General features: G+C 38.2%; 2 protein-coding genes across 2 annotated transcripts; one reads left to right on the forward strand and one right to left on the reverse strand.

The window, feature by feature from the left end:
- Window positions 1-3702: 3702 nt before the first annotated feature.
- On the forward strand, window positions 3703-4885 carry LOC137711050 (protein MKS1-like). The gene has a single exon (XM_068450254.1). It carries the CDS (start codon window positions 3834-3836, stop codon window positions 4530-4532), a length of 699 nt encoding a protein of 232 aa, XP_068306355.1. The 5' UTR covers window positions 3703-3833; the 3' UTR covers window positions 4533-4885.
- A 710-nt stretch (window positions 4886-5595) lies between these two features.
- LOC137711042 (uridylate kinase PUMPKIN, chloroplastic) lies at window positions 5596-9642 on the reverse strand. Its single transcript, XM_068450241.1, has 7 exons — window positions 9357-9642; window positions 8491-8638; window positions 8351-8404; window positions 7520-7611; window positions 6564-6790; window positions 6058-6234; window positions 5596-5933 (listed from the first exon to the last, which is right to left on the reverse strand). Exons 1-7 carry the CDS (start codon window positions 9557-9559, stop codon window positions 5827-5829), a joined length of 1008 nt encoding a protein of 335 aa, XP_068306342.1. The 5' UTR covers window positions 9560-9642; the 3' UTR covers window positions 5596-5826.
- Between the last annotated feature and the right edge of the window lie 7912 nt (window positions 9643-17554).

Genomic DNA, 17554 nt, shown 5'->3' on the forward strand with positions numbered 1-17554 from the left:
GAATCCGTTACCCGACAGATTCTGTTATGGGGAATACCCGTTCGGGTTTTTTACGATTTCGGGTACGGGGAAAACAAACGAGTTCGGTTATGGGGATGGCACATCCGAACCTAATCCGCCCTATTGCTATCCCTAGTTATGAGAGGCTTGAGGAACTAGCAACACATCATTGAGTTTAAAAGTAGCATTGGTTGTACGAAGTAAAGTAAATCTAGTATGTGAAATGCACAGACCTTTACCATCTTCGACAAAGAGTTGTTCACTGGCAATGTAGGGGATATCAGAATTGAGAGAAGCTAGATTGGGAGTGACATGATGAGAAGCACCACTGTCAGCCAGCCAATAACTCGGGGGAGGAGAAGTTGCAGCAGTCATGCCTATGGGTGATCCAAGTTGAGACCTCTGAGAAGCAATTTGAGAAAGTCTGTTACAAGTAAAAGTCTCGTGACCAAATTGAAGGCATAATTGGCATTGAAGATTACGGCCAGATAGAAATGAGGATTGTCTTGAATTAGAATTATTATTGATTGCACCAGAGAAGTTGATTTTAGAAGAGGAACCAGGTCCAGGTCCAAGAATGCTCCCTGAGTTGTTGTTACGATTCTAATTGGCACCAAAATTACGATTCTGATTAAAGCGATTTTGATTGGAGAATTGACCACGATAATTACCTTTGTAGGAATGAGGGACAAAAGAACCTTGATGGGCAACAAAGGAATGAAAAGGTGTAGTAGATAAAGAAGCCCTGGTCTTGTGCTTTTGAAGAGAAATTTCCTTACTGAGAAGCCTGCCATGCAATTCATCAGTGTTTACTGATTCAGTTTTTGTTTCAATCAAATCAATGAAAGACTCATAGTTATCAAAGAGACCAGAAAATGTATACTCAACCAGATCAGACTCGGAGATTAGATCATCAGCTGCAGCTAGCTTGTCAATAATCTCTTTGAGATAGTTGGGATAATCGGACATTGAAGAATCTCCTTTTTGAATAGTTTGAATCTTTGAACGCAAACTGTGAACATGAGTGAGAGAGGCACCAGCAAAGTGATGTTCAAGAGATTGCCAGAAAGATCCGGAATCATCCATACCAACCGTAAGAGGGAGAAGATCTTCAGAAAACGTCGAGTTAATCCAAATCATCAAAATTTGATCTCGTTCACACCAAAGATCAAACGCCAGATTAGGAACTCGAGATCCAGACGAATCACTCACAAGAGGAGGCAGACAAAGATTAGTACCATTAACAAGCCCTAAAAGCTTGAATCGCTTCAGAACAAGAATGAACAAGCTACGCCAAGTGATGTAATTCTGACGGTTAAGTTTGGTCGGTATCATGCTAGTGATATTCTGAACAGTGATTGAAGCGATGGAGGTAACAGACGGATGAGAAACATCACCTGGAGAATCGGATGAAGCAGCTGGAAAAGAAGAATTTGCAGAATTCGAAGCAGTCGCCATAGAAATTCCAAAAAAGTGGACAAAAAATTGGTGAAATTAGGGCAAGAATCGAAGAATTTGAGAGAGATAGGACCTGTTTGGGAAGAGAGAAAATTGTTTAAGGCGATGGAAGAGGTGGATCGAAGTCGATGGGCAAAGGCGAAGATACCATGTAGAAACTCAAGATTCTGAGAGAAAACTGAAGGTAGAGAGAGAGAGAAATTGTAAAGAGAGAAAGTAATTGAAGTTGTGTATTTTCATATATCCAAATGAATGAGTACACATGTATAAATACCTTACAATATTGGATGAGTCACCATAACAACTAACAAACTCTAACAAATTCTATGAGATAACAATCCTATCTTAATAGCCAAGCAAAGATTTAATCTGGTGGACCTTTTTTATCCTTAACAGTGCTGTTTAATATATTGTTGGATTCAACTTCGAATGTTCGAGGCTTGATTTCTACTTGTTATTTAATCCTTTAAGTCACGAATCTAATTTTTCTGTTTATTTTTAAGTTTTGCATTGCCTTATCAATTTGTAATTTTCATCTGAAACGAGTTATAAGATTGATATTCTTATTTTCCATGTATAAGCTTCAGATGATAAACTTCTTAAGTGCACTTAAAAGTGAACATAATATTTCTTATGATGTTAAACTTCAAAAATTGCTAATTAATTTTTTAATAACATGATTTTTTTATTCATGCTAGTAACTTACCACGAATCCTTAAAATAATCACGTTTAACACTCAACAATGGGATATCGACTGGATTTTTATTTTGGGTTCATAAAATAATTGAAATTAAAAAAAAAAAAAAAAAAAAAAGATTGTGTAATCACTATTCAAAACTTCAAAATCATTATCCATCTATCAAAAAAACCTTATTTTATTTATGAGAACGTTTTAGGGTTTTATCTAGAATAGAAGATAGGAGAAGATTGCCTGGTAATAAAGGTTTTGATTATTGAGCGTGAGTTTATTAATAGGATTAGTTTTATTGTTAATTTTATTTTGTACTTAAAAGTAATTATGTAATAGGAATAAAAATACACTTCAAATTTTGTAATTATCTGTCACATCCCGGCCCGGGGCGGAACACTTCCCGGGCCCACTCCACCACCGTAGCACGATATTGTCCGCTTTGGGCCCCGACCACGCCCTCACGGCTTTGTTTCTGGGAACTCACACGAGAACTGCCTGATGGGTCACCCATCCTGGGAGTGCTCTTGTGCGCTACTCGCTTAACTTCGGAGTTCCCATGGAACCCAAAGCTAGTGAGCTCCCAAAAGGCCTCGTGCTAGGCAGGGATGGGAATATACATATAAGGATCACTCCCCTGGGCGATGTGAGATGTTACAATCCACCCCCCTTAGGGGCCCGACGTCCTCGTCGGCACACCACAGCCAGGGTTAGGCTTTGATACCAAATTGTCACATCCCAGCCCGGGGGAGACCACTTCCCGGGCCCGCACCACCACCGTAGCACGATATTGTCCGCTTTGGGCCCCGACCACACCTTCACGGTTTTGTTTCTGGGAACTCACACGAGAACTTCCTGATGGGTCACCTATCCTGGGAGTGCTCTCGTGCGCTACTCGCTTAACTTCGGAGTTCCCATGGAACCCAAAGCCAGTGAGCTCCCAAAAGGTCTCGTGCTAGGTAGGGATGAGAATATACATATAAGGATCACTCCCCTGGACGATGTGAGATGTTACATTATCGAATTCACAACCATTTTATTTCTTACCTTAGTGTAAATATATCTTTTTTGTTTTTAAAATGACTTTTTTTTAACTCTTCCAAATATTTTTTTTTCGAACTTTTAAATATATGATTTGACTTGTGTTTATAGAAAAAAAAATTTTAATTTATTATCGTTTTGTAAATTTAAATTTCAAAATCTGTATAGTAAATTGATAAATTTTAAAATTAAACTCATTTAATAAAACTATGTAAATGGATAAGCATTTCCACCACTAAAGAAAAAGGAAAAAAAATTATTTTCGAATTCTTCCCTTCTAATCTATCAAGTTCAGGGATCTGAACCATTGAAATTTGATCCAACGGTTACAAACAGGACCTACTTTAAAAATTATAATAACTTTAGCCGTTTGATTAAATTTTAATAACCGAAAGGTTGCATTTAATTGATTAGGAGAGGGGGATTTGGAGATATCCTTTTCCATAGAAAAAAAACACCCTAATCAACAATGTGCGTCATGGAAAAACATAAAACAAAAGAATTGTCTACCTTCCTGGAAATTAGTTTTCGTTGATTATTCAGCCCCCACCCCAATCCACCACCACTGCCACTTGCTCTCTCTCTCTGCAAAATTCATACTTCCACAGAATTTGAGAGAGAGAGAGAGAGAGAGAGAGAGAGAATATGAACCCAGCAAGGCCTCCTCCAGCACCCAAAAAGGAGGTACAACTCCAAGGTCCACGCCCTTCCCCTCTCAAAGTCAACAAAGACTCCATCAAGATCAAGAAGCCACCGCCGCACCCACACCCGCATCCAGCATCCACCCAGCATCGACCTCCAGCTCCACCTCCACAGCCGGTGGTGATCTACTCAGTGTCTCCCAAGGTCATCCACACCACTGAAAACGAGTTCATGTCCTTGATCCAACGCCTAACCGGCCCTTCCACCCCTTCGCCCTCCCCCTCCCCCGACGGCCTCTCGCCGGCTGCAAGACTCGCCTCCGTACACAAAACAAGCCCTAATTCAACCTCAGGCCACAACAAGCCCGTGACCACCACCACTAGTATCAGTACTAGTACTGATGACGACTTCATGGCAAGTATTTTCAATATTCCTGAAGATCAAGGAGGCGGCGGCGGCAGCGGAGGGTCAGTGCAACTTGATGAAATGGGTCAGTTTCCGGGAATATTGTCTGCGCCGCCAGCGTCTCTGCCGGCGGTAACAAGTGAGTTCTTCTCACAGCATCATCAGCATGACGTCATAAGCAGCCCAATGTTGAACAGTTGGATGGGGATGGCTTTTAGCCCTGGTCCGTCTTCGGCTATGATTTCTCCCAGTCCTTGCTCATGGGACCTCTTTAACAATTTCTTGCACAACTTTTAACAATTCAACATTTGCTGCCCAGTCCCCGGTTAGATTTTTCTTTCTTTTTGGTGTATTGCCTTCTATGTTTCTTAGTATTTACCTTCTGCCTTTTACATTTTAGCCATGGTTATTAATTTGTTACCCTGAGCCTGAGTCTTTGTAATCATTTTGTAATTTAGGAGTTTTACTTATTAACTGCTATGGTAATTATTCATTTCCGACATGGATTAGCTACATTGACCAGAACGAATGTGTTCTGTTATAGAATTCAGTTTCAACTTTGCTTAGTTTCTGTAAAACTATCACTATAAATAGTGGATTTCCCTCGTGATTCCCCCCTCCCATTATTGAAGAGTTTGTGGTTTTTTCAATACATTCGATATTATTTATACTAAAAGGTGAAAAAACAAGAGGCTAAACTGACAATATGTTAGCTATATTAATTTGATTTGAGTTCGATCAAACTTAAGACTTCTTATTTACAAGTGAAGATAAATACCACTCGACCGTAATATTAAGTAGAATTAGTACTTGACTATTGTAGAATTAAATGTTGAATATCGCTGGTAAAAATATGAAATCTAAAATATCGCTAATGGACTTAAAATACTAGTATAGCATTAACGGGAAATTGGGAAGGCTAGGTTGTGTTTTTGTCCCCATTCAATTTTGTTCTTACAAGAAAAACTAGTTAGGCTTGCCCACTCTCCTACTTTTTTAATATAGATCTTATCGTTTGTTAAAAAATAAAAAATAAATAAATAAAAACCAGTTATTTCTCAATATCGTCCATTGCTATGTACGAATGTATACATATACGTAGAAACGTATGTACGGACATTTGTTGTGAGTTTCATGCAACGTCGTCCCCTTTTGTCAGCAGACACTTGTGAATTTGTACAACCAGATGAGAGGACATTAGAAAGCGTAATAATATAATAACGGCAGATACATGCCTACATTGACATATGATTAGATCATTAGAGACTGTGCTCGTTTGGAAGTACTTTTAAAATAACTGAAAAACACTCACCAAAAATACTTTCGGTCATTATGAAAACACTTTCAAACGAGCCCTAACTGTTCGAAATCTAAATCTATTAACAATTCTCAAAACCTCAAAACACTTGAGACCAAATGGAAGTTTCAACGTTCAAAATTTATTTACACTTAAAATGCTGAAGATCGTTCACCAAATAAAGAAAAAGATGCCGAATGCTGGCAAAACATTGTATCCTCTGAAGTCATACTGTACTTCCCATGCTGCTCACTCTCGAATCATTTTGAACTTGTATTGTGACGCCCTTCGTACTTACAGCTTCAGCGGTAAACCACCCTCCTTACAAATTAACGTGCCAACCTTCTCCCCCTTTATCGCTTTTGAGATGTTACCGGGCTTGTTTAGATTGAACACAACAACTGCACAAGGGAAAGAAACAATAACAGCATGTTCAACTTAGTTGTGTGGCTGCAATATATACATGCCAATATCAATCTAAATGGCACTAAATGTTTTAGGTTTTAGGTACTTGTCTAAACATACCAGGAATTTTGTTTGTCTGGCATAAGGTAATGGCAGTCATGTCCATTACTGAAAGATCTTTTGCCATCACCTCTTGATATGTTAGATTCTCAAGAAGACGGGCATTCGGGTCACACCTTGGATCGTTGTCGTAAACCCCGTCAACATTTGTTGCTTTCAGCACAACCTCTGCATTGACTACATCCACAATTGAAAGTAAAATGATAAGTTTGAAGCAAAAGAAAAAATTCATAACCCCCACAAACATTCGACACTTTTAGCATAACCTCTGCACTGACTCGACCAATCATTGACATTTTCCACCATCGACAAGTTGCAATTCAGTAAATTTAGGACTATAAGGGTGCCACAGTGAAGATTAATACGAGAAGACTTGATATTTAATCAGCGCCTTTGGCAGAATTCTGAAAATTTTGGAATATTCTAAATTACCGATTTTGAACCATACCAAGACCTCTCATAAAGATATCATGTAGTCTCTATAAGCAAAGGTAGATACTACTTACTTTCTGCACCACGAAGTGCTGCAGCAGTATCTGTGGTGAAGAACGGATTTCCAGTTCCAGCTGCAAAGATCACTACCCTCCCCTTTTCCAAATGCCTTACAGCTCTTCGACGTATATAAGGCTCTGCAACCTCAGACATGCGAAAAGCAGTCTGCACTCGAGTAGGGATGCCGATACTTTCCATTGTTGCTTGAAGAAATATTGAGTTCATGACAGTTGCCAGCATCCTGAAAAATTGAATAAAAAGTACATATCAAATAACAAAGCAAAAAGCTACATACTTGTAAAGTAAAAATTTGAGTCGTAATGTATAATACTTCCTCCAAAACCTCAATTTTCATTTCCCTAAGTATATGCATGCGACAGTTACTTAAGGGCAGATTCCTCAGCTTTCCCATTTGAACCTCATGCCACAACACTTTTCCTTTAATCCAACATTTTACAGTTGGAAATGTTTAATATTGGAAAACTAAAGGTAAAAGAGCGAGGATCCACATGATGTGCTAAATGCAATATAGCCCACATTTTTGTACAGGCCTACAGGTATTGGTAAATGATGGAGAACAAGAATTCCTATTTCGGTATCTTCTTCAGTATTACAAAACAAAAGTACTGGTTACCATCAAGTATATTGCATTTGGACAGAAAAGCACCAAGGTCCATAACTTCGCCGACATTATGTTGCATCTAGAACTTCATCTTAATTTTATGTTTCTCATATCACATATCAAGTTACATTGAAAAACCAACTACTCGGAACACAAAATATCCCAAGTCCAAGGTCCACCTCATGTGATAATATACAAGAGGAAAACGAATTTATGAGACGTGAAATGAACCAGATCCAGAATAAAGTAATCACCCAATGAGAGGAATTATGTAAAAATACAACTAGAAAAAAGTCTACACAGGTGACATCAAACAACATTCAGTCAATCCCAATAAAAGGATTTTACCCGATGTAATCAGCAGATGATTGGTCAAGACCGCTGCTTCCCACCCAAGAAGATCCACGGAAGATATTTCCCCCACCAACCACAATTGCAACCTGAAATACTTAACTAAGATTACTAACACAATAAACTATGTTGAGCACTTTTGGATTTCAGAAGTAAAAAAAATCTCATTAGTAAAATCTGAAGCACTTTATGGAGATTATTAAACATTCAAACTATTCCTATTTCTGCCATCCTTACATCATGCTGGATATTTACAACACGACAACAAAGCTGTATCCTGCTACCCCTTTTGCCCTGAGCCTTCGTCTCATAATCACATCTTCTAACTGGAGCATTTGTAAGTCTTTGATTCACATGTCCAACTCACCTTATCCAATTTTCTCTCATCTTATCTTCAATTGCAGCTATTCCTACTTTACCTCGGATATCCTTGTTCTTAATCTTGTCCTCTATCGTGTACCCTCCCATCCAACAAAGCATTCTCATCTCCATTACACACATTTTTTTGCACATGTTGATGCTTAACCACCCAACATTCCGTGCCATAAAGCATTACTGGATAATTAAATAATAAAAAAAACCTACCCATTCTTATCATGGAGCATTACCCAGGCTACATGCATGTTAACCCCTACATAAATAATTCTTGAATACCCAATTTCACTATTTTTAACTTTATAAACGGGTTACAGTAATGATCAGAGGTATATAATATCATGAGAAGAATACAATGTTTTGTGTGTGTGCGCGCATGCCCTTGCCTTCATGTACAAAAAAGGAAAAGGTCATGTAAAGTACAGTTCTTTAATGTCAAGTGTTAAGCATTACCTCAATGCCAAGGCGAGTCACAGATGCAACCTCCCTTGCAATTTCCATTGTTACCTAATATTATTGAGGGGCAAACATTCAAGTTTCAGAAACCAACGAGAAGGATAACTATCACAGGATGATTTAAGAATTTATGAGACCTTTGGGTCAATGTTCTGTGTATGATCCCCGGCAAGTGCTTCTCCGCTTACTTTAAGCAAAACCCTTCGCCACTTATAAGATGGTCCAGACGAGCCATTCCCACTCATTGTCACCCCAAAGGGAGCCATAGATGACATTTGAGTATGACTGTCGAAAAGATATGAAGATAAAAAGTTAGATACTAGAGCAATGGAATCCAAACCATCAGTACAACACTAATACAAGGGAAAAAAAGAAGCATTTCCATTTTCTCACACAATTTGACAAACAACGAAGACAACTTTCTCACACCCCTTAATTTTTATCCCTGAGTACAAGAAGCTATGAAAAGCGAAAAAGGGGTGAAAGATCGACGGTTGAATAACAGACTTCTTATTATATATCCTACAAGAATGGATATTTCACAACAAAATCAAGTGTAAATGAGGAGCCATACTAATCAATTAAGGAACCGAACCACCTGCTGTAACTGAAATATCTGCATCTTGTCTACCGCAATCCGAATGCAGTCTGTAAATTGACATTCCCAAAATATACTTCTACATGTTGCCGACTGACTTAAGTATTGAAATACAACACCGGCAAATCCTCCTTAATGCAAGTGTGTTCTATGGTCAATTTTCATCCACACTTGCTATTTGATTAATAAACCCTACCAGTTACTAGTTTACTACCAGGAATAACAAGTAACTTATAACTACAGTCAGTTGATAACATATATTCAAGGGCTTCAGAAAACACTTAATTCAATTTCAATAAACACGTAATTACCCGTGATTCTGACAACAAAACTGAAATTAAGCGGCTAACCATTACAATTTAAAGTACAAACACAAGGAAAGTCATGTTCTTGTAGTGGCTATACCTGCGGCGGTTCACCGAGTCGGAACCGGAGCCCATTTCAGAAGATGAGCAGCTAACCGCCGCCAACCGCCCATGTGAGCGGTGATTACTCATCGACACGCCATCGTAAGCGCGCTTCAAGCAACTCACAAACGGACATGAAAACGAACAGGAGGTGGTGGAGGAGGATACAGAGACAAAGGATGAGGGCGAAATTGCCGCCATCAGTAAGTCCTAGAGGCAAGCTCTTGTTGCTCAACAAAGATAATATGCCTCTCTACTGTTTTTCTCTCTTCATTTTATACAAACGGCACACGGCTGGAATGGAGAGTGTTTCCTAAACGACCCACTTAAGTAAAGTTAAAAACATTATTATCTCTTCAAAATTAGATTTATGACACCTATTAGTGTTTTGAAATAAATAATGTGGCAACCAAGTGACGGGCGACTGTAACTGTTGTATTTCAATTTATCTCTTGCATCTGGCTATAGTGCTAAATTTGCTTCATAAAATAAAAGAACCATACACTTAGTTGTAGAGCGAAGAATTTACGCCATCAACGAAAATTAATTACCAATTAAATAGAAAGCATTCATAATTAATATAAGAAAAATAGGTGTTCAAAGAAAATGAAAAGTAAGTGTCTAGAGAAAATTAAATGCATAAAATGTCCCCCCCCAAAAAAAAAGGGGTTAAATTACTTTTTTACCACCTCAATTTTGGGTTACATAACATACTCATATCTCAATTTTTTGAATATTTTAATGTCATACATCAACTTACGAATTTGATGCAATGTCTAACTACATAGGATAATACTCGAACATGAGGGATGCATTTTCAAGGAATACAGCGGGAAAAAGTGTTTTTCCTTAACCGCGATGTGGAACCAAGCACTCAGAGATGGAGGCAATCGAACTGGGCTAGTGGAAAAGAAGTGTAATGGTATGCGGAAAGGAACAAATGGTACAAGGCTCAACTGCAAGGGTCAATCATCATACCCACTAAAAAAAGATGAGTGGGATAGTTTTTGAAGAGTGGCCGCTCTAGAGGAGTTGTCATTTTAGTTTAGAGGCTAGCTAAGTGGTGTAGAAGTCCCACGTTAGCTGAACAAAGAGTAAAAGTGTTAGGAATATCAGACCATTCCTCCCTCCCTCACCCCTACCCATCCTGAGTGGGGGTGCAAGAAATGTACTCCTGCGAGGAGAGTTTTTCCTTCTAAGAAAATGAAATTTGTTAAAAAAATAAAATTCTAAAAAGGTGAGCACGGCTACATTCTTCATGGTGGAAGGTTCCAAGATTTTATCTGGGAACTATTCAAGGAGAGATTCAAGAATAATTTTCTAAGTCCATAATTTCAGATATCAAGAGGCAAAAGTTTCTACCACTCGAGCAAGAGGAAGGCTAGTGGAGTATTGTCCTAGTATTCATGATATTGAAGAAGAACTGAGGAAGCAGTTTATCGCAGGTCTTAATCCGAAGTTGTGCACTAATACAATAATGAATGATGGGGTCACCCAAAAGACAATTTTTCATACAGCTCAGTGGGTTAAGCAGGACAATAACAGGAGGAAAGAGAAACAGGCAACGAAAGGCAAGCAAGCGAGCTCTAGTGGAGAACAGCTCAGTGGCTTCAACAACAAGTTTAAAGCCAAGAATATCAAAGAAGCATTGTTTATTGGTGGAATAAAAAACAAAACGGCTTTTAAGAATAGGGTCAGCCTTTAGGCTCTACTACTAGCGGTGAATCTAACACCACTACACCTTGGGCTAGTAAGGGTTACACTGGCAGTGGGCGATTCTCTGGGAATGGATCTCCAGTGTTTATTTTCGAAAGGATCCTATACCTCTTTGTACTACTGTTTTACCTATCATCATGGTGAGTGGCTGTCTAATTCTGATATTTTTCAGTATGACTGAGCAGCCTAATTCTGAGGTTACAGATAATCAATATTGGCACAGCCTTGACAAAATAAATTAGACCCAGCCTCAACGTATCGTCCTCATTTTTGCACTTTTTAAGGGCTCTTTTAAGCTCTTTGAAAGTCACATATATCTTTTTGTTGACTTTCTTAGGTGCAGCCTTGGCTTTACCTTTGCCATTCTCTCTCCTCCCCTTATTACTTTCTCCTACAAACCCTAATCTCTCGGAAATATGCTCCTTCACAAGCCTAATCCCTTCGGCTTAACCTATACATCATGGGGTTTTCCACATCAAAACCAGGTAATGAGACAGAAGTTCTGCTTTGTCAATTTGGTCAATTCACAACCTATTAAATTCGTCAATCTTTCAAGGTCTTTAACCCCTTGATTTGCTACTCCACGAAGTGATGGGCCAATTGGCCATTGAAGGCCAATTCATCCACATGCTCCATGTGGCCAAAGAAGGATGACCTTAAGGCAGCAACTTGTGTCTCACTAAACTTCTCACATATCAATCTAAGCACATGGGGGGCTTAGGATAGGTTGTTAAACCTTTCCCTTATAAGAATCTTCTTACCTTTGGTTGCTAATTGAATGCCATGAATTGCTATATCTTGTAGACATAACAATACAAACATTCAACACAACTGTAGACATCGAAATTTCAGTGAAATAAATGTTGACCAATGCATTAAAATTACAACCTTTATTCATTTCACCTACATCACACACTCATTTCACCTACAAAACTCCACTCATTTCACCTACAACATCCACTCACTTCACCAAAAAAAAATGGATGGTGGTGATTCATTCTCAAAGCCTATAAATAGGCTTCTCCATCAAAGGATAAGGAAAGAAAAGACCAATTCACATCACACCAAAACCTTGAAGCTTTGAGACTCTAAAGCTCTCAAGCAAATCTCGAAGGATCAAGAAAGCCCTCTTCGTTCTTCGTCAAATCCTCCTTCAAGATCAAGCCCCGATAGCCCTTGAAGAAAGTGTTCATCGTTCATCATCCGTTCATCCTAAGATCAAGCCCCAGCGGCCTTTTGGATCAACAACATCAACAAATCCACACACTCGTTCTTCAAGATCAAGCTGAAAAGCCCTTGAAGATCTGTTCATCAACCGTTCATCCTAAGATCAAGCCCCGACACCCTTTTGGATCAACAACATCAATAAATCCGCATAACTGTTCATCCAAAGATCAAGCCTCAACGGCCCTTTGGATCAACAACATCAACAAATCCACACACCCATTCTTCAAGATCAAGCCCAAAAGCCCTTGAAGATCTGTTCATCAACCGTTCATCCTAAGATCAAGCCCTAACGGCCCTTTGGATCAACAACCCATCCACATATCTACATTTTACGAAGATAGAATCAAAGGCTAAATTTGTAGAAGAGATTGTAACCCCAAAATCAATACAAAATATTTTTTTGTACACGTGTTCTTGTCTTGTTCGTCGTCAAGAATTTTCATGTTTACAACAACCAAATTCAACAAGATATACCCTTAACACAACCAAATTCAATAATATATATCCTCACAACAACCTGCCAACAAGTTTTCATAGTTATACATCTACTGTGAACACCTCATCATGACTTAAGCAATATCAACTTAGTTCGTAAGATTAACAAACATTCATCAACAAAAATCAATCACAACTCAACACTACAACTTCAACAAACAAAAGTTAACGACATAGCCCTACACAACCTGTCAACATCACCGGCTTCATAACTTCATAACACACCAAATTTCTCAAAAATTTCACATAAATCCACCAATTTCAAATAACTTCATCAACAAACATGTATAATTAACCTAAAACACTAACCTAATTAACAAAAAGTAACAGAAATAACAAATTTTAATTCTAGGGTTCCATTTTGAAAACTCACCAAATTTAAAATTGACTTCAAGGAATCAAATATGACATCAGTAATCATGCAAGGACTGTGAACCCAACTTGAATCAAGCAAGTACTACGTCCTTTATGTGCAACAGACTGGACACCCTCGAGCCAAACTCACATGAAATCACTCTAAGCTCATTTTGGTGGATTTGTTTTCAGTCGTTCAGATTTAAACCAACGGACCTAACTCGGTCTACAAATAAGGTCCACAAAGTGGAGTCCACACCTTAGAAAACGCGATGAAACTTTACTGTAGTAGCAAAAAATAGTCATATATATATATATATATATGCATCATGATGTGGTTTCAATTCCTATCGGTACCCCGCTCTAACGATTAACTATCTAACTCATCAAACGTAATGACTACTAAACAAAACATAATTGAATACGACGTGGACAAGATGGAAACACGATAGGGTTTGAAGATGTCATGTTTGTAGAGCTTTCTGGCTCTGTAACCCAGATTGAAGCGAACGGTAGTGAAATATAGGTGAAATTATGGAGAATTTGAACTATCTTTTGACCGATAAATTGCCGATTTTGACGATATTATGTGTATATTTGGGAGAATCAGTGACAGAGGATGAAGAAATAGAAATTGTACCTCCTCAGTCCTCTTCCCCTTCTCCTCAGTCGTTAATACTCAACCTTTTAATGTACATATTTAACATTAAAAGTCTCTTCAATCGAAGTGTTATTTGTTGGTAGGATTTGAAAGCTTTGTGATTTAGAGTCAAATTTGTCATCAATGTCAAATTTATTTTTAACTCATTTTAACGGTGAGCCCCTTATTCCACTAACATTTCAACCAATAAAAATTTTGTTTCAACATTTTTTAATAATTACCACAATTTAAAGCTCTATTTAAATAAATAAAATATAAAACTTTTGACAATTAGGTTGTAGAAGTACAAAATTTGGCATAAGACTTTAAATTGCCACATCAGCCATCAATTATAATTTGACTCTTATGATTTTACATTTCCTTTAGAGATTGTCCAATTAGTCAATTAACACTCCGAATTTCTGGTTTTGTTCTTTTTATTGTATTTAGGGGTTATGGGATTTAGGAAATTATAATTGAGGAATTTTGGATATTAGGGATTCATATTTCATTTCAACTTATGTTACTCTAGTTCAATTCAATTTTCAAGTTGTAGAAAAGAAAACATAGGCAACAAATTTGTGTAAAATTTGGGGAATGTCATAATACCAACGATACTCTGCCAAAATTTGGATAGAATATTTCCTCTGAAGAGATTGGGTTTTTGGGCACTTACAAACAAAACGGATGATTTCCACGAAACAAATGAAGCCTGGAAAAAGCCTTAGAGGTTGAAAATAGCCCTGTTTTAACAGAGTGCTGTCAAATGTTTAGTCAAGGTAAGGTGGGAAAAGGCGACCATTTCGGTGAATAATCGATCGTTAAGTTTCTGTGTGTGACCGAAACTGCAGTTGATGAATTCAAGAATCTGTCTATCTCGCCAGCAAGAGCATAAATCTAACTGCAAGTCTTGTGCGTGATTGGGAAGATGTTAACTACACTACTGAAGAGCATTTTCAGTTTAACTTTAATGTCATTATAGTCACAATGTGGTATGCGATAACTGGTTGATGCTTCCTTTTGTCTTTCCCACTAGATCGACTTTGATTCTTACATGTAGCCATTCCCTTTCTACTGATATCAGTGACTCTATTTTTCTTAATTGTTTTAATTAAGGGAGTTTTAATGAGATACTCCCAATATTGTTCACTTTTAACAAAAAACCACATTTATACCTTTCTCTGATACTATTCACTATACCTTTAAAAAGGACTTTCCATTAGAAGGGAAGTTATTTTCAACTTTTCGTTAGTTTTCCTTTTAATTAATCCTAGATGGCATTGTTAGTGATGTTTTGAGAGTTTAATTAAGCATATGCAAGCTGAAAGGAATCCATTCCTGTCATCATTGTTTGATCTGACAAGTGTTGGCTATCAAGGATGATAATGGTGTTCTGAAACACTAAATATTTCGTTTTGCATTGCAAATTCCTTGAAGCTGCTACAAGGCATAATGTCCAACCTTCCAGTTGCCTTGTTATACTTCCACGGATAGGTGATCAAATCTCTATTTGATTTGCGACCTCAAATGTAAGGCCTACCTCCTTTCCAAGAATCTAAACACTAGTGTCTGCGTCTCTGTTTCAACCATGCCTGTATCTTCTGTTGCAAAATAATAGGTTTAGGATTTGGGCTTGGCCAGTTAGAATTAGGTTTTGTTTGAGATTAGGGTTAGTTTATTATAAATAGAGTGCTTTGTTATTCATTAGAGAACATAACAGTCAATATAGATGTAGTCATTCAGTTATAGCCGTTTTGGCAATGTCGTTTAATAAAATATTCGTAGTTGTATTTTGTTTGTTCGTCTGTTTATTTCAACTTGGTATCAGAGTAGAACAGGTTTGATATTCGGGGTTTAATAAAATATGCGTGTATCTTCTGTTCTGATATTGCACAACCCGCTCTCCTACCTCACCTACCTCTGCCTAGACCCATTTGAAATTCTCAGTTTATTACTCATGTTCTGTTTATTCTCCTTTCTCCCTATTATGCTGAGTTAAATTGCTTCCTTTCCTTGTTCTGGTATCTTTATGAGTGTACTGCATCTTTCCTCCAACAAATTTATCCACACAAGGATATGCATCTCTTCTTTCCAAACATCGCAGTATATTTTGGTTTGGTAGGATTGTCAATGCGAGGCATCTTCAAAATGGTCATGAGTATCGGTTGGAATCCTTGTTTCAACAACACTGAAACGACTATAGTAAGTCTTTCAAGGCACCGTAAAGTTTCCCTTGCAAGTATTTTTCTTGTTTTTTCAGATGTAGTTTGTAATGCAGGAGCCATGGATGCTTCATGACTTTGACGGGGATTTTTATGGGGAGGAACTGCATCTTATTTACATACGCCCTGAGGTATCAAATTCTTGCAGAAAATATCAATTTGTCATCCCTGTCCTGTCATCGTTCGCTTTCTAATATTTGGTTCTCATATCTTGAGAGCTTGATTGAAAAGACACATCAGGATGAACAAATTGCTGAGGACGCTCTCATGCATTGTTCTCAAAATACAAGGACAACCCATATCTTAAAAGTTGCACGTAAGGATGTTTCTCAAAGCAAGTTTTCTATATGTCATTGGCTAACACTCATATTATTAAGGAGAGTCTGTGTCAGTTTCATGAATGTAATATTATATAGTGTGCGTGAGTAAGGCTTTCAAGCACCCAAGAAACTGCTCACTAGCTACATCAAATGCAATGTAGCACAAGTTTTCGGGAAGATGACTGTAGTTCTATTCTAGCAGGGACAACTATGTAATTGTATGTATTTCCTATGTCGTCGGTACTAAATAGGCAGCGCCATGGATGCTTGGCCGACATGAGCAATATGAAAATGTAAGAGACTCAAATCTTGTTGCGTTGCGTGTTGATTAAATGAGGTCAGAGCCAGTGCAGGGCAATCGAAACCAACTCTTACAACCTGATCACTGGCAATCCATAGTTGTGGAATGTCCTAATTGTTCCATCGCATCCAGCAGTTAACAATGACAACCCCCATGGTTCTGATTCAGCAGTGTGATTGAGAGCTTTATTCCACCGCTGCTGATGATCATGATGTTGCGGGTAACGGTGACCATTTTCATCTCTTATAACTGGTAAATCCCATAAAGGAAAATGAAGTTTCTCTTCGGGCCAGGTTACAGAGCCACCCCTGCACGGACCATTTAAGAAAAACCAATTTCCAAGTGAGAAATATTCCGAATCTTTGCTCCGTGGAACAGCCTCTAGATGGCGTTGTAATTGCGAGCAATATCGGGGCAAACTAGCAACAGCTTCCAAGCTCCTTTGTTCTGTTCTCATGCCTGGCCAAGGAACCACAACAGACACACCTTCACATAAGAAATGCTCACAGATTGAACAGATTTGGTTTGTTTGGCTGACGAGACACAGGAACCATCATAGTCCCAAAAATAAACTCGTGAATCCTCTCTGACTGAAATTATATATTTCCCACTCGATGCAAAAGAAGCAGATGTCTGACTTCCTGACTTTGCAAGACCTGTTACTTTCAGAAAGATTAACCACGAACGAATACAACGTGCTGAGTGAGTAGGATGCAAATGTGAGCATATGCTGCAGGTAATGGGGAACCATCCACACCTTTGAATTTCCTTATAAGTTGTACTCCGTCAAATATTCGGACTTTCGAGTCTTCTGATGTTATCAAGACATCTATAACCCTTGTGTTGTAAACTATATCCCAAAAAGACACAGCTTTTGCTTTTTGCATCCAACTTTGAATGAACATAGGGCTTGAGCTATGG

Source organism: Pyrus communis, chromosome 1, assembly GCF_963583255.1.
Source record: "Pyrus communis chromosome 1, drPyrComm1.1, whole genome shotgun sequence".
NCBI classification, from domain to species: Eukaryota; Viridiplantae; Streptophyta; class Magnoliopsida; order Rosales; family Rosaceae; genus Pyrus; species Pyrus communis.